Source organism: Engystomops pustulosus, chromosome 3, assembly GCF_040894005.1.
Source record: "Engystomops pustulosus chromosome 3, aEngPut4.maternal, whole genome shotgun sequence".
In the NCBI taxonomy this organism is placed as follows: Eukaryota; Metazoa; Chordata; class Amphibia; order Anura; family Leptodactylidae; genus Engystomops; species Engystomops pustulosus.
In genome coordinates this window covers 105,792,077-105,814,370 of record NC_092413.1, presented here as the reverse complement: position 1 = coordinate 105,814,370, position 22,294 = coordinate 105,792,077, and the positions used below count along the sequence as shown (strand labels likewise).

The 22,294-nt window shown below is 38.1% G+C and overlaps 1 protein-coding gene across 1 annotated transcript in view; it reads left to right on the top strand.

Annotated features, from left to right (window-relative positions):
* The window catches only part of LOC140122864 (G-protein coupled receptor family C group 6 member A-like), a 36,149-nt gene extending 23,118 nt beyond the window's left edge, over positions 1–13,031 (top strand). Inside the window, exons 5-8 of the mRNA XM_072144109.1 lie at positions 751–1,608; positions 5,117–5,317; positions 9,542–9,659; positions 11,974–13,031. Of these exons, the coding sequence (XP_072000210.1) occupies positions 751–1,608; positions 5,117–5,317; positions 9,542–9,659; positions 11,974–13,031 (2,235 nt within the window). The remainder of the gene's footprint in view (positions 1–750; positions 1,609–5,116; positions 5,318–9,541; positions 9,660–11,973) is intronic.
* The last annotated feature ends 9,263 nt before the right edge of the window (positions 13,032–22,294 follow it).

The window sequence follows — 22,294 nt, the reverse complement described above, 5'->3', positions numbered from 1 at the left end:
CCTAATAAAGTGGCTGGTGAATGTATGTAGAATGTGCACCACAAATCCTGAATCAGGCACACTCTGTACACTTCACAGGAAAACTGCACATAATGCAAGTTCATGCAGGATAAAATGAGAAAACATGTATCAAATTTTGTTTTGCAGTTTCTTTTGTTGGGCAATACCCCACACGTCAATATAATCTACTTTAGAGCGCAGAACAGAAGGAGCCATTGAGCTTTTAGAGGGCAGATTTTGAAAAGTTCCTGATATACGAGAATATTGACCCCCCCCCCCATAAATGATCCTATTTTGGAAACTACACCACCTAGAGAATTTATCAAGGGTTATGCTTTTTACCACCACAGATGTTTTATAGAAAGTATTTACCTTGGCTCCTAAATTTTTATTTTTTAAAACTGCTGTATGGGTGCACAATGTGGCTGAGAAGAGAAGGAACGTCTATTGGCAGATTTTGCTGGAACAGATATAAGGTGCAATGTCCCGATTGCTGTACCCCTAAGACTAAAACTAGACCCCTATATATATATATATATATATATATATATATATATATATATATATATATATATATATATACACACTATGGCCGGAAAAAATATAAAAATAGCATACATATTTTAATAGAGATCTGTATTTTAATTTCTCTGTGATGTGTCATTGTGTCAGTGGTTGCTTAGATCAATTTAATTTAATTTGTCAGAATGATTCTACTTTAGTAATGGTTTTATTAAATGTTGCCTTTAGATTAGTGCTGCCTCAACTGCTGATACTCTTAGTGATGAAAGAAGATTCCTTTCTTTTCTACGGACAGTTCCAAGCGATAAATATCAAACCCGTGCAGTTGTGGAGCTGATCAGGACATTTCAGTGGAATTGGGTTGGTATCATTGCTAGTGATGATGATTATGGACGATCCGCTCTAAGTTTTCTCAATGACTATTTTAAAGACTTTGGAATATGTACTGCATTTACTCACGTGGTTCCAATTTATGTTGAGCACCCGGCTTTACCCAGCAGCCTTATTGATATAATTACTGACCTAAAAAAAAGCACAGCTAAAGTTGTCATTGTGTTTGCAAGAGCTGAAATTGTTAGTAGCATTTTTAAAGAAGCCATCAGAAATAACATATCCCGTACATGGATTGCCAGTGACTCTTGGATTGTATCTGGACTTGTTCAAAATATTGAAAACATAAAAAATGTTGGAGCAGTATTGGGATTTACTTTCAGGGGAGATTCAGTTCCTGGATTCATGGAATATGTTCAAAACATTTTCCCTATTAACCAAGAGGCAACAAATGATTTCCTTGAAGAATATAGGGAGCTAAGGTTCGGTTGCACGGAAGAATACAGGGAATACCTGCAATGCATGAATTCATCTTCCAAGAACTGCAAAGTTCCTGATTTATCCCAATACAAATCTCCACTGGCATGCAATGTGGAAAATATTTCTATAGTTAATGACGACTATCTGTTGAAGAATATAGAACCTGGTACATTATATTCAACATCCCTAGCCGTTGCAGCCATAGCGGAAGCACTACAGAATATTATATGCAAAGATGGAAAATGTGATAAACATCTTCAAGTGTCACCACATCAGGTAAACTATTATGTCATTATGGAATGTCACATGCAATAAATATTGTAGGCAATGTTAGAAAGCCATTAACTTTTTGGGACCCATAAAATCCATAAAATAAAATTATTTTTATTTTTGCTTTACATTACTTTTCACAAAATGTTTCTACTCCCATGAAAGGCTCCTACAGGGAATTATCATTTGTCTAGAGGGCTTGTGAACCTGGCAGACCCCCCTTTAAATGAAATTACTATCCCTTAATTTATTTTTCTCTCATATGAGTTTCTTAAAAGAAATCTATCAGCAGGATCAAGAATTATAAACCAAGCACACTTACATTCAGGTACGTGTCCCCTCTGGCAGGAACCAAACTTATTTTATCTTCTTACATCCTTGGTTTTCCAAAAATCCTGATTTGATGATCCTAATTTCCATTTTTTTTTGTTAAAACAAGATTATAAGGCACTAAAATAAGAGTGGATCCTGCTAGAGGAGATGCACACCAGCATGTAAGTGTGCTTAGTTTACAATCCTTGATCCTGGTGGTAGATTTCCTTTAATCATCATTCCTCTTTCATCTCCCTCTCCTATTATGGCCCCTCTCATCTCTTACTTATGCCCTTTGTCACTTTATTGTTGGATGTGTCCTTCTTTTCCACATCCACAGTTATCTCATTGATCTCTTTCCTACTTTCTGCATACATGCTGGAAAAGTTGGATTTGGACGGGTGCAGTCAGACTGTGTTCACATGTTGCATGTTTGGGGCTTTGCAGCAGGTGTTTTGCATGTAAATAATGCGTGTGTCCTGTTGCTCATTCCAGAACATATGTGGTAACACATATGCATCCTGGCAAAGCCACTCTCTGTTGCATTTTCCAAAGCAGTCAATACACATCTAGAAATGGAACTTAATTGAAATGCAATTCAGCATCTGTGGAGAGTAGATTTGGCTAATTGAATTGCATTAACAGTGCGTTACCATAGTGGTGACATAAATGCAAAGTTAATGTCAACATTTGGTTAACAGTAAGTTAACATTGTGTTTTATCAAACAATGTTAACACAATGTTACTAGGCAAATTGCAATTACAAAAAGCAATTTAAACGCCACATTTCAAGCACATCGTAATGAAGGACTAACAAAATTAATGGAAAAACAAAGAAACATTCATTGATACATATCTATAATAATGATGAGATGAGTTAAATACAAGATGAAATGAGCTGAATTTAAATTTTCTGGGGAGCCATTTCCTGTCATCCTAATGGGCCCAGACCTTTAAATCAGCACTTCATACTGGGCACAGATATCTTCTGTTCCAGCTCAGACAAGGCCATGGGTGTGATAGAACCTTAGGTCTTTAAGCTTAAAGATTTTTCCCATGTAAGTAAGATCTCAAATTTTAATCCCCCAGTGATGTTTACACAATGAAGATAATGTCTAACCCCTTACTTTCCAATTTTACTCAGTTTTATTGCTGTTTTAGCTTCCATCACTCAGTGATGGTCAGTGTAAGAATCCAGAGTTTGGACGGGGACCCTCTAAGCAGACACTCCATTTAGTGCTTTGAGATGCTGTGTGCTGACAAAGTGGTTAGATTATCAGGGTACAGGGTTTATCTACACTTTTATTTACCTTCTGAATAGTCTACTAGTGTCTGACACATAGAGCATAGAGATGAGACAGATCAGCGATTATAGATGAGGAGATCAATGAGATGGACATAACACACAATGACACTCTCAGCTCTGAGCCATAACACACACAGTCAACTCTGCTATAACTACATCCCCTGCTTTAAAGATCTAATCTTATCTATAGCTTGTAGATTTAGTCTCCTCACACTGATGCTTGCCGGCAGGAAGTGTCTCAGTGTGAGCTTCTATTACAATGCAGGGGGAGAGGGACAGGAGGCAGAGAGCACTGCAGCAAACCAACAGAAGAAGATATTCTTGAGAAGAATCTGCCATGCCTGACCCTAAATCAGAGAATTTATTGTCAGATCCCCGGGCAACCAAAATTGTATATACTAGGACTGATAGAGACAGGTTGGAATTAAATCTGTGAAATGCTGTATTTTTGGTAATAACAGTGAATTAGAGAATGCATTATTTTGTTATCTTGAGTATATTTAATAAACTTGTCTTCATGGGATTACCACTTTAATGTCTAGCAGTTGTCAGCAGTGTGATGGGGGATTAGCATGAGAAGGGTTCTCAACTTTGACAAACTGGAAATACAATAAATAGGACATAAGGAACTAATTAAAAATTATGTTTGTTACCCAAACACGTTGATAAATTCAAATTGTATTAGACAACCACCTATAACTAGAGATGAGCGAGTATACTCGTCCGAGCTTGATGCTCGGTCAAGTATTAAGGTACTCCAAACGGCTCATTGCTCGGTCGAGTATTTTCCCTGCTCGAGATCGAGCACTTAATTAAAAAAACACAGTGAAGAACAATGAAGAATAGAATAAAAACAGTGAACACAGTGAACACAGGATCATTTAAGTGAAAAACACAGTGAAAAACACAGTGAAGAATAGATTACAGATGTTCGGCACATCTGCTTACTTGTCGGGAGATACGCGCAGAATGGTGCGAACAAAATAGTATGTGAAGAACAATAAATATGTGTGAAGAACACATTGAAGAACACGGTTTGCAGGACAGAGACACCGGGGAGCAGGACAGAGACACCGGGGAGCAGGACAGAGACACCGGGGAGCAGCACAGAGACATCGGGGCAGCGGCAGCACAGGGACATCGAGGCAGTGGCAGCACGGAGACATCAGGGCAGCGGCAGCACCAAGACATCGGGGCAGCGGCAGCACGGAGACATCGGGGCAGCGACAGAACGGAGACATCGGGGCAGCGGCAGCACGGAGACATCGGGGCAGCACGGAGACATCGGGGCAGCACGGAGACATCGGGGCAGCACGGAGACATCGGGGCAGCACTGAGACATCGGGGCAGCACGGAGACGAGACATCGGGGCAGCGGCAGCACGGAGACATCGGGAAGGGCAGAGAGATCGGGGAGACTTCAGTGGAAGAAGAGGAGTGGATCCTGGGACAGCATATCTCCCGACAAGTAAGCAGATGTGCCGAACATCTGCAATCTACTCTTCACTGTTTTTCACTGCGTTTTTCACTTAAATGTTACTGTGTTCACTGTTTTTATTCTATTCTTCACTGTTCTTCACATCTGCTAACTTATCGGGAGATAATATACGCGCGGAACAGTGAAGAATAGATTGCAGATGTTTTCTTACATCTGCTAACTTATCAGAAGACATTCTTTTTCAATAAAATAACACATTTTATTCCCGAACCATGGTCCCTTTGAATCTGGAAAAGTTTGTCTCGAATAACGAGCACTCGAGCATTTTAGTGCTCGCTCATCTCTACCTATAACCTTTAAGTAATTTAATCTTATCTTTCTGCAGATGATATTGCCAACATTACAGTTTACAACAATATTCCTCCATCATTTTTTAATAATTTTAATCTGATTTTACAGCTTCTTCAAGAAATAAAAGAAAGAACATTTTCCTACAATGGTGCCAAATTCAACTTTGAAAGCTCTGGGGAAGTATTGCTGGATTATAATTTAATTAATTGGCACATGTCAGAAGATTCTACAGACTTTGAGACAATTGGGAGATATGATACTTTGAATCAAAGAATACATATCATCAGAAGTCTTCTTTTATGGAACACAGTAAATAATTTGATACGTACTAATATTTCAGCTACCAAAGACACTTTTAGGAGAGTATTTAAGATTTTTTGTACCTATTAACATGTGTAAAGGAAACTTAAAGGAAGTCTACCATCAAAATCAGGCATGATACCAGGTTAGGTTACACTGTGTAGGGTTAGAAGGTAGCATTTCTCCCTTCTAACCATGTGCTGAAACTTTCTCTTCTGCCATGAGATTATATCAGGCAGAGGGAGGAGGAAGTGCTGAAGGAAAGGGAGACAGTCTAACAGCCTATGAATCTACAGCACAAAGGGCCTCTGGTAGCACCCGAAGTGCCCTTCTGGCTCATTAACAAATTTAAAAGTTGATTTTAGAAGACCTAGATGGTCTGAAAAATAGTAAAAAAAAATTCAATTTTAAAAAATAATTAAAAAAATTTTTTCGAATCACCCCCCTTTCCCTAGAACTGATATAAAACAAAATGAACAATTAAAATCACAAACATGTTAGATATTGTCGCTTCCCGAAATGCCTGATCTTTCAAAATATAAAAACGTTTATTGCCGGCGGCAATACACTATTTTACATCACAGAAAAAGGTGATGTAGGTCACACAGTCCTCAAAATGGTAGCAATGAAAATCAGCTCATTTTGCAAAAAATGACATCTTACACAGCTCCATACACCGAGGTATGAAAAAGTTCTTAGCATTAACCCCTCAACGCTGAAGCCACTTTTCACCTTCCTGACACGGCCCATTTTTTCAAATCTGCCCTGTGTCACTATAAGTGGTTATAACTTCGGAACGCTTTAACATATCCAAGTGATTTTAAAATTGTTTTCTCGTGACACATCGTACTTCAGGTTATTTGAAAAATTTTGGTGGTATGTTTTGCATTTATTTATGAGAAAATCAGATATTTGGTGAAAATTTGGAAAAATTTTTGATTTTGGAAATCCAAAATGTTCTACTTTTTCCATACATAGTCATAACCGCAAAAAAAACATAATAACTAACATTCACTAAATGTCTAATTTATGTGGACATGGTTTTTTATACATACTCTTATTTTTGTAGGATGTTATGGGCCTTTGAACGTTAGGTGCGATTTTTCACATTTTCATAAAAAACGCAAAATCCTGCTATTGAGGAACCTGCTCAGGTTTCAAATCACTTTGAGAGACCTAAATAAAAGTAAACCCCATAAATTACCCCATTATAGAAACTACGCCCCTCAACGTACGTGAAACAACTTTTATGAAGTTTGTTAACCCTTTAATTGTTTTACAGGGGTTAAAACAAAATCGGATGCAATTTTGAAAGTAACATTTTTTGGGCTAAATTAATATGTTTTTCAAAAAATTTACAAATTCTCAGTGGATAAAATACCAAAACGCTCCACAAAATTTGATACCCAATCTCTTCCGTGTATAATAATACCCCATATGTGGTGGTAACCTGCTGTATGGGCACACGCCAGGGCATCAAAGAGAAGCTGCGCCATTCAGAGCAGATTATGCATTGTCAATTTTTATTGGCTGTACAATCTTTATTTTTTTGGCAATTTGGACATATAAGGGCTTATTTTCTGCTACATGAGATGCACTTTACAAATACTTCATTTTAGTGGGTTATTAGCTTATTGATGAGATTTTATTAACTCTTGAATGTATGGGTGAAAAGAAAATTGTCAATTTTGGTTTACTTTCTTTTCGTATTTTTTGGGGGTCCTACACCGTACACTAAAAATATTATATTATCTTCATTCTATAGGTCACTACGATTACGGTGATACCTCATTTATATAGTTTTTCATTTATTTTTACAATTTTACTGCATAAAAACTAATATAGAGGAAATCTCATTTGTTTTTGCATCGCCATCTTTTCGGAGACGTAACTTTAATATTGTTTGGTTGACAGAGCTAGTTTAGGGCTTATTTTTTACGTGTTGAGTTGTTCTATTCAGTGGTACCATTTTTGTGCACATAACTTTTTTTGATCACTTTTTAGAACATTTTTGTGTAGAGATTTTATGAAAAATGTACATTTTTGGCGTGTGTTTCGGGTTTTGTTTTTACGGCGTTCACCGAGCGGGTCCAATAATGTTTCTGAGTTATTGTACGGATTGTTACGGACGCGGCGATACCAAATATGTGGGGGGTTTTGGTGATTTTGTGTTTTTTTCACTTTATTGCATGTGTATAGGGAATATTTGAGTTTAGGGGACTCTAACTTTATTTAATTAATTATTTTTATAAAAAAATTATTTTATGTAATGTTTTTAACATTTTTATTAACTTTTACAGGTTAGCTTGAACAAGTGATCCACTGATCACTTGTTCAAGCTCTTCTTCACATTACACAGTGTAATACAGATGTATTACACTGTGTAATGTAACACACGGCACAATGCTCAGTGTGTTACAGCCGGGTCCTGTCAGAAGGCAGGGACCCGGCTACAGGAAGGAGGATCGCGCAGTCCCGGGGCTGCGATCGGAGCAGTGGACCCCCCCGGTAAGCGCCGCGGGGGGGTCCGATTCTTCTGAAATGCCCCTTGCACGCCGCGGTCGCGCTGTCAGGGGTTAACACCCGCGATCGGAGAAATCTCCGATCGCGGGTGTTAGAGGCAGGTGTCGGCTATAATATATAGCTGACACCTGCAGCTTCTGGCGCCGGCTCCGTTCAGGAGTCGGTGCCAGAAGCATGACGTAATAGTACTGCATTTTGCGGGAGCGCACCTCCCGCGATGCGGTACTATTACGTCAAATGTCAGGAAGGGGTTAAGAGATGGAGAAACCAAATTTTTTACACATTAGCCCACATTTACTACAGTAAATTTGGTATCATTGGGATTGTACCGAACCAAACAGTAAAGTAGACATATCATTTGGAGTGCAGAGTGAAAGTTGTAAAAATTGTGCTTGGGCAGTTTTCTGATGAACTTTGCGTGTTCCTTTCAGTGCAGACTGCTTGCACAGGCATTTAAGAAGTGGCTGTTCCACAAATTATGAATCTGGTACAGCCTGCACACTAAATGTGGGCCATTGTTTTTATTTTTGAAAATGTATTAAAACACAATAAAACCTATATAAATTGGGAAATCACCGTGATCGCACTGAACCAAAGAATACAGTGATGTATTATTTGGAGCGCACAGTGAAAGTTGTATAAACTGATCCCACAAGAAAGTGACGCTAATGCATTTTTCCACCAATTTTACACATTTGGAATTTTTTTTACAGCTTTCAAGTACACATCATAGATTAATAAATAACGTCACTGAGAAGTAAAATTTGTTACACAGAAAATAAGCCCTCACACACATCTGTACACGGAAAAATAACAAATGTTATAGATTTTTGAAGGTGGGGAGCAAAACGCTGCGGTACCTAAGGGTTAAAGTAAAACAAAACAGTCCTTCGAACATTCCCCTACACCATATGCTTTTTGAAAGTAGACACCTGGTACATTGTCACATTCTTATTAGCACGTAACACTGTACATAAGCACCTTCATGCACCCACCACTAACAGCTAGGGATGGTGCAGCTGGCTGTAATTCAGCCACATAGTAAGACAATGTAGACTAGTGTCCAATACTGGAGATATATGTGGCACATCTAGTCTAATTTTCTGCCACTTATTTCTTGTCTTATTATGTGATAAATTCTGCCCTAGAATAATGGACTATATTTATTTTTGAATGTGCCCTATAGTGTCTGAAAAGAGATACCTTGACATATGGATTCAAAAAACACCAAAGTGACATACATGGGGGGCTACTTCACATTTTTCAAAATTTTTGTGCACTTCTTTTTGCTACTTTATGATGCTTAAGTGGATTTGCACATTTTTTGTGCCTAAGACATTCTCACTGTAAAGTTCACCATGCCTGAGTTTCTTCTGTTGCACCTATACAATCTTAGGAATTAAGATGTGGAAGTATGAAAAATTGTTGGATTTTTGCCAAATGGTTTTTGCTCTTAAAGTATCCACTCCCATGCTGGCATTGGGGAAAGATTTGAATGTGTTTCTCTAAAACTTGTGACTTACATGTCAGCTTTAACATCCTCTAAGTTCAACAAATCCAACCCCCCCCCCTCAAAAAAAGACAGACGCAAATTGCCAGACTAAAGATAATTGTATCTTCCATCAGCCCTTTCACAAGCCTTTTCCTTTTTTTATATAATAACTTAGAACAACAAGCATTACAGATACTTTTTTATATTTAAATCCATAGGTTCCATTTTCTAACTGCACACCTAATTGTATTCCTGGATATTATAAAGAACATTCATTGACTACATGCTGTTATAAGTGTCTTCCATGTGCAGAGGATTACTACTCTCCCACTGTTGGTATGTACCTATGACTGAAATCTGGGCAAAGCTGCTGTCATATTTTAGCATCACTACATCACAAACATAGAAAGATAAGTAAGAGTACTGCAAGATTTATCAAAAGTATCTTAGAGCAAAACTGTTCTAGTTGCTTTTGGCAACCAATTGACATTCGGCTTTAATTTTCTCTCAGTAGTTTATAAAATGAAAGCTGAGCTCTGACTGCTTGCCAAAAGCAACTAGAACAGTTTTGCTCACTTGATAAATCTCCCTTTGTCCACGTTAGTTGGTGCCTCCATTAGCATCTTGGTCAAATTTAACAGTAAGAATATTGCATCATGGAGTGTCATGGAAATGAAAAGTAATAAATTTAGTACAATTGATCTACTGCAATGTTGTGGTTTATGTAATTAAAAGAATTCAGGAGGCAAATTGAACAGTTGTTTATTTTTTTATTTACTATTATAACATAAGCAATAGAATGTTGGACAATGTTTTAGGACTGATTTTAGATCTACTGCAGTGACCAATCTAGGTAAACCAGTGTCCCTCCTCACCATGCCTTGCCAACATGTAGGTATCACGAGCTTCCAATCGGTTGTTGTTTTGCCATTTTGTGATAACTTATATGTATATCTGCTAAGAAATTCATATATCTGTCTATGGGTGGCAGTTGTGGGGTTTCATTCGAATGTTGCTACACTGCAAAGATATATTTCATGAAACAGTTTACCTTATTTTAGCTATGTTAAATGGCCACTTACCTTTCAACAATCTTTGCATGAATCAATCGTACAAGTGAGTACAGGCAGTCCCCTACTTAAGAACACCCGACTTACAGATGATCCCAAGTTACAAACAAAGCTCTGGATTTTGGTAATTTACTGTACTTTACAGTCTGTAAGGTGTCTGTAATTAAGATTTATTGTTAGTCCTGGTTCTTATGACAACCCAACATTTTTAAAACCCAATAGTCATAGAGATCAAAAGAAATTTTGCTCGGGGCTATAATTATAAAGTATACAGTTCCGACTTATATACAAATTCAACTTGAGAACAAACCTTCAGAACCTATCTTGTATGTAACCTGGGGACTGTCTGTACATGAAACTTAGTTATAAGTGGTTTCATCTCCTATTTCAGTGATGGTGAGTATGAGAGTGAGATATGTGAGTCCTCATACTACAACCAAAACCCACTTATAAATCACAAAATATCAACATAGTTATTTAAAGGGCTATTGCCACGAAGATAAGTTTCTTATATGTACTCTGGATAACAAAATAACACTTTTCCAATTCCCTGTTATTAACAAAAATACAGCATTTCGCAGTTATAAGTCCAACCTGTCTCTATCGGTCCTGCTGTACACAATTTGAGTTGCCCCTAGACATGACCCAGTAACTTTTGACTTAAGGGTCGGGTCGCCATCTTGGATTTCTGTGTGACTGCATGGACCTGAAATTTCTGTTTCTTTCGGCTGTGTGCCTGTAACCACGCCCACTGCACAGAGCTCAGAGACACTTACATCCTGCCAGGAGATTGTGAGCAGAGAGAGAGGCTGCAAACTACAAGGAGATAAGTGATCAGGGGGAAGAGGGAGGCAGGCACATATCTGTGAGACTGAGAACAGAGATGTATCAGAGCTGACTGTGTAATAGGCATCTAATGGATCTCATGCATCTCTAATTAGTCTCATCTCTCTTTCTATGTGCCAGTGTGTTAGTACAATGTCAGAAGCCATATGAAAGTGTATATACACCTATACCCTGATAATGTATCCACACTGTCACCACACAGAACTAGATGGATAATACAGTAATGTGTCTGCTTAGAGAGTCCCGCCCACACCCTGGAATCATACACTGACCATCACTGAGTGTTAGGAGCTAAAACAGCAATAAAACTGAGTAAAGTTGTAAAGTAAAGGGTTAAAAATCTTTCAATCTTACCAGTGTCTTGAGGTACCAATACAGCAGCAAGAAGGTGGAGCAATTGAATTATCATTGTAGCTTTCAGCCAGGTCTCCTGAGCAGGTTTATTTGGATTTGGATGATAATCCTCTTCTGTTCCCACATTCTCCCTCCTCCAGTGGTCATAGGGAGCCAAGAATGTCACAGAACTTGAAGACTCATCTTAATTCTTTCTTGCTAAGAAGAGGGAGAGAATATTTGAGAGGTGCCAGTTTATTTAGAAACTTAATGCAGAGGATGGATGGTGGGTGGGGGGGGATCAGGATAGAGAAATCTATCTGTCATATAAGTTCTGTTATATAAGTTCTGTAATTGTTACATAAAGTTATATGCTATTTATCTTTTTTTTTTATTATCAGATGCAACTGCATGTATAATTTGTGACCCCTGGCAGTGGTCAAGAAATGGAAGTCAACAATGTGTAAACAGGACAATTGAATATTTGAAGTGGAAGGATCCATTTGCTATTTCTCTAGTGACTCTAGCAGCAGTTGGGGTTCTGCTTCTGATAATAACAGGAGCTTTGTTTTTTAAGCATTTTGATACTCCCGCAGTAAAAGCAGCAGGGGGCCACTACACATTCTTAATGATGATATCGCTTCTCATTAGTTTGATAGGCATTGGGTTTTTCATTGGGGAACCAAACAACACTATCTGTAAAATCAGACAACCTGTCTTTGGTATTAGCTTCACTTTTTCTGTTTCTTGCATCTCAATCAAATGTATACGAATTATTATGGCATTCGACTCTGCATCAAAAGTACAAAAAGTGAAAAACACAAAGTACCAGCCAGTGGTTATTATTAGTTTATTAACCGGTATTCAAGTATCTATTTGTACTATGTGGCTTGTCCTCAGATCACCATTTTTAAATGAAATTTATACTATACCTCAGATTATACTTTTTCAGTGTGATGAAGGTTCATATGCAGCATTTGGCATCATGCTTGGATACATTGGGCTACTTGCATTGATTTGTTTCCTTCTAGCTTACAAAGGTAGAAAACTACCGGAAAAATACAATGAAGCGCGATATATTACTTTCAGCATGCTAATCTATATGTTTGTGTGGATTCTCTTTATCCCAATCTACATAAATTCCACTGGAATGTATGTCTCTGCTGTGCAAGCTCTGGCCATATTGGCTTCTACATACGGAATTATATCCTGTCACCTTCTTCCGGCCGGATACATTATATTGTTTAAGAGAAATATCAACAACAGAAAAATGTATGTAGAAAGTATCTGTGCATTTTATAAAGCAAGGAGAAACATTTTATCAATTCACCAACACAAGTTTAATCATATAACCAAAATAGGAAGTCCAGTGGCAGGCGATGACAGCTCTACATCCACTCAAACACCCCAAAAATCCTTTCCTTCGCTGGTAGCAAGAAAAAGGCACAACAGTTGCTAGTGATATCTTTGACCGGTGCCATTAGACTGATTTTGACATAGTCAGAATTTCTTAGGAAGACCATTCTTCATTTATGAACACTTGTAGGGCACACATAACTCTATACTTGCCAACATCATAGATAAAAGAGTGGCTTGGTTTATATTGTTATACTCTGAGTAATTTATTAAAAAGAAATACAATAAATGAAAACATATGTATAGGAACTACACATGTTTCCCTTGAACTAAGTGTTTCCTTTGGTTCTCTGCCTACAGATGTAATGTCCAAAAATGCAGATAAGAGGTAGCATTGTCCTGATGAATTGAGAGGGTACTGTCCCTGCTGAAGCTTGGGTACTCCTCAGAATTAGAGTAGGAGAAGCAATGTTAAATCTTCTTTTGCAATATGTACCCCTACTCTTACAGCCATCCATTGGCAACTGTGTTTGCTTCTAGGCTGCTGTGCTGGTGTAGGCTATTTCTTGAAAAGACTGCATTGAAAGTAGGTGTATACTTGAGAACAACATTACAAAACAACATACAATTTCCTTAAAGGACATCTACTACCAGGATCAAAGATTGTAAATCAAGCCCAGTGACATACTGGTCTGTGCCCCCTTTGACAGGATTTGCAGTTCTTTTATCTTTTTATGCCCTGGTTTTTACAAAAAAAAGGTTTTAAATTTATGAGCCTTAGGATTTTTTTCTTTAAAAAAAGGACACAGGAAGCTCAAAGAAGAGCTAATCCTGCCAGGTAATCCACTGGGGACACACACCATTATGTCAAAGTGCTTGGTGTACAGTCTTTGATCCTAGTGGTAGATGTCTTTTATTGTAAAGGTTATTGTGTAGTCCTAAGTGAATATATCTTAACATGTGTAAAATATCAGTATTTTGGACTGAACGCCCACTTTTTAGTGACTAAATATCTCATTAGCAGAAAGAATCAAAAGGATAGACTCACGTTTGCTGAGGAGCATGTTGTGTAGACCCAGGAGAAGTAGTCTATAGTTCATTTTACAGATGAATCAAGTTTAATTTATTTTGTTCTGATGGGAAACAGTATGTTCATCAACAAACTAGTGAAAGACTGAACCCAAAGTGTGTGAAGTAGTTAGTGAAAGGTGGTGTATGAAGTGTCATGGTTTGGGGATTGTTTTCTGCAGCAGAGTTGGAACCTCTCATACAGCTACATGGCAGAGTGTATTCAAGTGTATATCAGAGCCTTCTTCAACAACACAAGGTGTCTTCCTTGCATTCTTCACTAGATCAGCCAGCAATTTTCATGCAGGGCAATGCCCCCTGTCACACAGCAAAATGGGTAAAGCAGCTCATTGAAACTGAAATCATTGAGAAAATGAAATGGCCAGTCCAGAGTCCTTATCTTAACCCAATAGCAAACCTCTAGAACATCCATGTTGACAAAGTTATGGCCAGAGAGAGACAGGAAATAGAATGAACCAAAATTCACAGCAGAGCAGCTTGAGAGACTAGTGATGTCCTGTGGCCACAGATGTTCTTAAGTCATTAAAAGTAAAGGTCTGTACACTTCTACGGATTGGTGACTGTTGTAACCTCCAGAAAATGTAAATATAAGCTTACTCCGTGATACAGTCATTGCAGGTCTCTAATTATGATCACAAAATTGTTTGCAAAATAAAGATTTTATGTTGATATACTTTGGTAATTTTGTAAAATACTAGTCCTAGTGGCATAGTGTACCCCTTACAAAAAAATGTATCAAACGTTGATCAATGGAGATTATTTTTGAAAAAAATAAATTGATTATAAATTTTTCCCTTTTCGGCACCAAAAGCAGTGGCTGTTAGCTGTATATTACAGCTGACACTGTGCTCTAACACGAGTTTTAACCCTTTACATGCCGCGGTCAAGCATGACTGTGGCGTGTAATGGTGTTCCCCATATGGCCGCTTAGCGGGGGGATCCAATCCTCTTCTGGGCAGCCCCCAGATTTTAAGTTTGAATAATTTAAAAAAGTTAAAAAAGAAGAGTTTAAGCATACGAATAATTTAAAAAAAAAAATATATAAGCCGCTAAAATGTCACTTTCCCATACAAACACTTAAGTAAGTATAAAAAACACAAATAACCAAAAACACCCCACATATTTGGTATTGCCGTATCCGTAACAATCTGTATAAAAAAAAATGAATTGTTACTGGACCTACATGCTAGATGCTAGGAAAAAAATGCAAAAAACCATCTGAAAAAAGATCATTTTTAATTTATACCTTTAAAAAAATGCTCTAAAAAGTGATTAAAAAATGTTACGAACTCTAAAATAAAACCACTAAAAAGAACAAAGCTTCTTGCAAAAAATAAGCACTTAAGCAGATTTGTCAGACAAAATAAAAAAAGTTATGGATATGAAAAGACGGTGATACTAAAATTAACATTTTTGACCAAATTACTTTTTATTCAGTAAAATTGGGATAAAAATAAAAAATGTATATAAATGAGGAATTTTCGTAACTGTTCCAACCCATAGAATAAAAAGTATATACTATTTTTATGGTAAAGCAAACAGCCCAAAAGAACCCAAACAAATCTTCCTAAAATTTCATGATTTTCATTTCATCTACCAACAAAGAGTTAATAAAATCTCACCCATTAGCTATAGATGCCCCAAAATTATGTACCATAAAAGAGCATCTCATGTGGCAAAAAATTAAGCCTCTTTAGGTCCACATTAAAAAAAGAAAAAAAAGTATAGCCTGTACAATTTGACAATGTAAATCTGCTGTGGATGGTGCTAATTTCATTCTATGCCCGGCTATGTGCCTATTGAACAGGTTACCACCACATATAGGGCAACAGTGTACTCAGGAGAAATTGGGTATCAAACTTTGTGGAGCCTTTTTTCATTTAATCCAATGCAAATGTTTAATTTTCTACCCAAAATAAATATGTTGTTAAAAACAATAAAAAAAAACACCTAAGGGGTTAGCAAACTTCTAAAAAGTGTTTTTTCCTACATTGAGGGGTGTAGTTTCCATAATGGGGTAATTTACTAGTCTAGCTATTATTTAGGCCTCTCACAGTCAATTAAAAGTTGAGCCGATCCATCTAAATACAGGGTTTGGTGATTTTCCAAATTTTTTTTAAAAACTCACCCAAATTCTAAGCCTCATGACATTCTAGTAAAATATGTGGAATAATAAAAAAAACCATGCCAACATAAATCAGACATTTGTGAAATGTAAGTTATAAATTTATTTGGGTGCTATGACTATCTGCTTTAAAAGTAGAAAATGTATAAATTTGAAAATAAAGAATGTTTCCAAATTTTTGCCAAATTTCCATTTTTTTTGTAACTAAACACAAAAGATATCATCCAAAATGTTAAACTAATTTGAAGTACAATGTGACATTAGCAGCATGAAAATAACAAAATAACCGAAAATAGAAATGTCATGAAAATTATTAACATTATTATTAACATCCCTGCTGATGTAGAGGGTTAATAGGTGTTGCGAACTTGTCCCTCTCTGTGTCAGGAGCTGCCTGGTGACACTGATTACCTCACTAGGTCTGTAGCATGGTAAACTTGGTAACTGCAGCTTTAAGCCTGTGAGGTCAAAAGTTATCTTCTCTATCCAATTGTATACTCTGTAATTTCTGTGAAGGAAGGATTGTGCTGGTTGGACTGTGTGCTACCTCAAAAGGGGAGGTTATAAACCCCCCTTTGGTAGGGAGCACAGGGTCCAGATTCACATGGTAGACTCAGGTCCTGTCTGTATTGCAGATGGTCAGGCATTGTGCAGCTCAGTCTGTAGAGAGTCAGTGTTCCAAAACAGGAAGCAGAGGTGTCACAGGCAAGCTGCCTGACACCCTAGCCAGTCCCAAGAGACTAGGCCTAAGAACAGTGATCCACCTTCCATTCCATCTTTACAAGCCCAGCCTGAAGCCATTATCCAGGCTGTGCATTATACGAGGCTCTCTCGTATACCAAGCACAGTGACCATAGTGTACCCATGGCCGCTACAGCCACTCTGGTATTCCAGATGTGGCCCTATATTTTTACATGTGAACACGCGTTTTCCCTTGAGATTTGCTACCTGGAGTGTCATAATTGAATATAACCTTTTGTTGCCTCTCTGATACAGCTCTGTAATCCACCAATATATTTCCAGAACACTACACAAAATTTTATTCAAATTCATTACATACTGTGCTGCTGGTGCCTCTACTATTACTACAAGCAGGGTCCCTGTCTATCTCCTATAAAATGATCCTACAGTTACATATTACAGATTTCCTAACTATACTAATGTTTGTAATGTTGTATTATTTTGGTGCAGGGCTAAAGGCAGCATCTTGCTGAATAATATTGCTCAAAAATTAGTTTTATTTTGCGAAGTCTTTTTTTTAGCCCAAGACCCCACTTTGCCTAAAACTTTCCCTAGCCCCTATTCATATGTAATAACCATTCCTGTACATAAGCCCATACATTTGGTTGTGCCAATAACAACTTTACTAAAATGCAGCTACAGAAAACACAGGAGAAATCCCTACTTTATTTCCAGTGACTGCATTTGATGTGTTCTCTATCTTCTCCATTAGGCCCAGCATCACCATGTCTCTTCTACAGCCACATGTTCACCATATGGAGTTCACAACTAAGACATCTTGTGTTCTTCATTGTCCCTATATCTTGGTTCCCTGACAATGCTATCCTGTTGTTACCCCTAATACTCTACCAAAATACTGTAAGGCAGCATTCACAAGGGGGGTTTGGCCTGTGTTTAAACAATATAAAACACCTGGTGCTGCTTACTGAGTGCTGTCCGTGGAAGTTCTACCCATGGAAGCTAATGTCCCCACAGCCCTCAGTAATGTCTTCACCCCCCAGTAATGTCCCCCACAACCTCCAGTAATGTCCACACTGTTCCCGCATGTTCTCTCTCCATCCTCACTCAGTTACACACTCTTCTTTCAGTTACCCCCTCATGTCCCCCCTTCCTCATTCAGTTACCCACTCATGCCCCCCCCTACTCAATCAGTTACTTCCATTTAGTTGACTCTCAGGTCCCCCTTTCCTCATTCAGTTACCCCGATTCAGTTAGTCCCCACATGTCTCCTCTTTTTCATGTCCCCCCCCCCAGTCCATATCATGTTTCCCTACAACTCACTTGTGAGGTTGTGCAGCTCTGTGGACTGCCTAACCCTCCTGTAGCCTCCGGGGTGTAGTAATATTCTCCTGGAGGCTGAATGATGTCACTTTATGTCCTGTGGTTGAAAGCAGTGTGCCTAATGCACACTTTCTATCACTATCTATGTCACACAGATAGTGATGAGAGTATGGAGAAATGCTTGGACAGTAGGTCCCGAATCTTTTAAACTAGCAACGGCCTTGGTACAGAAATTTTTCTACAGATCATGACCACATTCTCATTCATGTAAGTTTTTCCAGTTTCTTGCCAACTTGTTTCATGTGGGTTTACAAATACATTTAATTTTAATAATTTTTAATGAGTTATGTTCATTCATAAGATCTGTTATTTTATAGTGTAATGTCTATTCTTTTTAAACCAAAACCTTCACCATGAGTTGTAACATTTATGATTAATAAAGATATAATTTATACATTAATTCTTCATTGTGTTGTTCCTCTAATTGTGAAATAATTCAGCTATTTAGTATATTTCTAGAATTTGTGATTCTATAGTCCACACAGCCACTTGGCACTTCACAAATTATAAGAGTCTATTTATTTCTCTTTTTGGATGGCGTATGTATGTAGGATAAGTAGGTGATTGATTAGGGTGCAAGAACCACCATTTTGAGTTGCATTTGCATCAACATTGATAATCAATTATAGTCAAAATTTCAACCCTTGATAAACTTTGATAACACTCTCAAGTAGAGATCAGCAGGTTTGTCAAAATCTGAATTTGACAGGTCTGTCTGAATTTTGCAACAAAATTTGGTTTGGGACCTGGTTTCTGGGCCAAACTTTGACCGGAACATGAACCTCATAGAAGTAATTGCGGACCAAGATTTTGACACCCAAAATGGCTCTGAAACTGGGCTAGTAAGGGCTAGAGTTTTGAAAAATAGTGGGATAAACAGGGCAATTTCAAAGAGGTTAAAGGCGCTCTGGGTACACCCAGTTATTCCACTTTGAAGTTCTGGGAATGTGAAACTGAAAAAATTTAATTTGGGTTGTTCAGACCCAGTTCGTCACTCTCATAGTAAAAAATGCTATGGGAAAACCACACACCTTTCCTCTCCCTGCAGTTAAAGACACTCTGGGTACAACCATTTATTCCAACTTGAAGTTCTCAGAATGCGAACCTGAAAAATTTTATTTGAAGTTCCATTAATGCGGAATTTTAAAAAATGTTGAATTTGACATTCCATTAATACAAAATAGTTTTTTTTTTAAATTGAGGTTTCATTAATACGGAATTGAAAAAAAAATGTTTTCAAACAAGCGGGTCTCAGACTGCTGGGAGTCATTCCCAGGAGGTGGTTGCGTAATGGAGGGCAGGATAATACGCTAGCAATAACTAGGGAGACAGGTGGTTTCTGTGGCTCTGGAGTCCATCTTGCAGGAGAAGGAAGCCCACCTCTTGGCAAAGAGGTACAAAACCAGGCTTTCCTGACATCTCTGGAGGGTTTAGGAGCAATGCTCGACGTGCTGCTAGTACCACCCCACTCCAATCACTGCCTCTGTGGGCGATGGGTAGAGTGGTCAGGGAGACACATCCATCTCGCCCTAAGCTGTGCATGAAACCCTTTGGGAAATGTCAATTTTAGCTAGTGACTGGTTCCAATAGTCTATAAAAATGGCTTTGTCAGCATTCTTGATAAGTCCAGAACTTTATTTCACATTACCTGGCTCCTTCCCAGGAGCATGTAGTGAGTTCTGCAGAGGGCAACTGCAGCATCCTTAGTGCCTCTGTCTCCTCATGCATTCTTACTGTACTCCACGCCATCCACCTCCCTCCCCTGCCTGCTCAATGCACATAACTGAAAGTGGGGAGGGAGAGGGAAGTTGATGGGTGTGGAGGAGAGAAGACACTGGCACAAAGGCTGCTTCAGCTGCCCCTCAACTTGGGACCCACCATAAACTGCTGGCAGGGAACATAGTTATGTGAAATAAACTTTTAATAAACATTTATGAAATACTGAAATAATTGAGAATGCTGACAAAGTCTCGCTTTAAAAATTTGCTTTAAAAACTGAAGAGGAGGCCTGCTATCTCTACATAACTCAAGCCCCATGGTAGTCTTAATGTGGCACTGAACCTAACTGTATACAATTTTGGATTCATTGTCCCTTCTTATAGCGTAGACAACTAGCTTGGCCATGGATGTGGAACAGAAGGGAATTTGGTAATTTTATGAAGACTGAGTTTGCAGTCCAGCCTTTCAAGTGTATGAAGTCTTAAAGCCATGCATCCTCCTTTGAGAATTCTGAAACACTTTACACCTAAAAATGTGTCCCGTAAAGGCAATCTCTATGAGGAGAATGATTTCCTTCCTGACTCATATCTATGGCCTCTTAGCTATTGAAATCAGTCCAGTTATTGGTAGCATTGGAGTTTTTCTTTTTCTCACCCTGGGAAACATATTTTGATAGTCCTTATCCAGAGTCATAATAAGAGAATAGTCCATTCCTAGTCAATGGCCCTGGAAGACAGATTATTAAACGACTGGAATATGTACAGAAAAGGTCTTCAATTTGTTACACTATCAAGTGTTACTAAGTGGAATAAAGTATGAGAGTACAATAAGATCTGTATTTTATGTCTACTCCCCTCCACACATTGCACACATTGAAAACCCCTTCAAAACTAGATAGTGGTAGATTGCTATGGTACTTTCCCACAGAATAGTTTTCTAAGAATCCTAATCAACAAGAATGCTAGCACAAGTTTCAGATAATTGAGGTATTTAAATAATTGTAAAATAATAGCTGTGCAACCAGTTTGCTGACTTATAATGGTAAGTTTAGCGCAGGTTTTCCAAGAAGCATGTCTATTTATAACATTTCTGAACCTTCACCTGTTAAACATGTCCAAAGAGGACTTTCTAGACAAAGTGAGAAAAATGAGAAAAAAAAATTCACACAAATTCCATAAATCTATAGATAAAAACAGCTTGCTTCTATGGAATCCACATTCCATAGTGTTTTCACGAGTGTTTACAAATTGATTTACACATTTGAAAGGGGTTTTCTATGCCCCTTGGCCATTTTCAAAATGCTCACTAGTGATTAGCAAACCTGCAGTGCACAATTCAGGTCCATACTGAATTTGGCACCTGCAAACCTGGAAATCAAACAAAGGCTGCTGTTTGGGATCCAGGTCCATGTTCGGAAAAAAGTGCCAAGCTGCTTGATCAAGTAGTCTACAGACCCTTAGCAACCACAGGCTTTTCATCTGTAGGCATGCCTGTGATTGGCATGCCTTTTGAAGACAAGAGTTTGGCATGTTCCCTTCTGGTTCAATTCTGGAATAACTCTGTGCACTTAAATAGCTGCACTTAGAAAAGTTGCACTGGGTAAGACCATGGGACCACCCAGGACAAATTAGTTACAACTACCAGTTGGTACTCAAGATGGCGGAGAGACAGAGAGACCAGGAAGTCTCCAGGGGGAACAGGGAAACAGATTTGCATTTACACTTTCCAATAAACATTGGAAGTGCAGAGAAACACAAGAGATGCCGGGACTTTTAGTGCTGAATTAAGCAGACATACCTGTGGATGAGAGAAATGAGTGATGGTGAGAGCAGGTAAAAGTGATATTGAAAATGATGATGGATTGCAAGGCCATATTCTATAATGCTACATTCTGCACTTAGAAAAGTAAAAAATGAATAATAAAAGTGCTGTTTTTAATGAATAGCATGCAGTAATACCTAGATTAAAAGAGGACTTTCTAGACAATGTTAATAAAACCATGTAAAAATTTCAAAGGAATTCCATACATTCTATAAATACAAACATCTATATTGCTACATTTTTATTCCAAAGTGTTTTAGAATGTTTACAAATGGATTTACACAATGGGGCTTATTTACTAAGGGCCGGGGATCGCACTCGTCTGACTTTGCACCGTTTTTGGGATTTGCACGGCTTTGACAGGTATTTAACAGGTATCTGGGATTGTGTCACATGCAATTGTTTTTTGGCGCAGCTTCGCTGGCTTCCATGCGGGAGAAATTGGGGGGGGGGGGTGCCGTCGGACAATCCAACTGATTCCGACTAAGTGCAGGATTTAACTTTCAAATTGTGTTACAAAACAATGCACT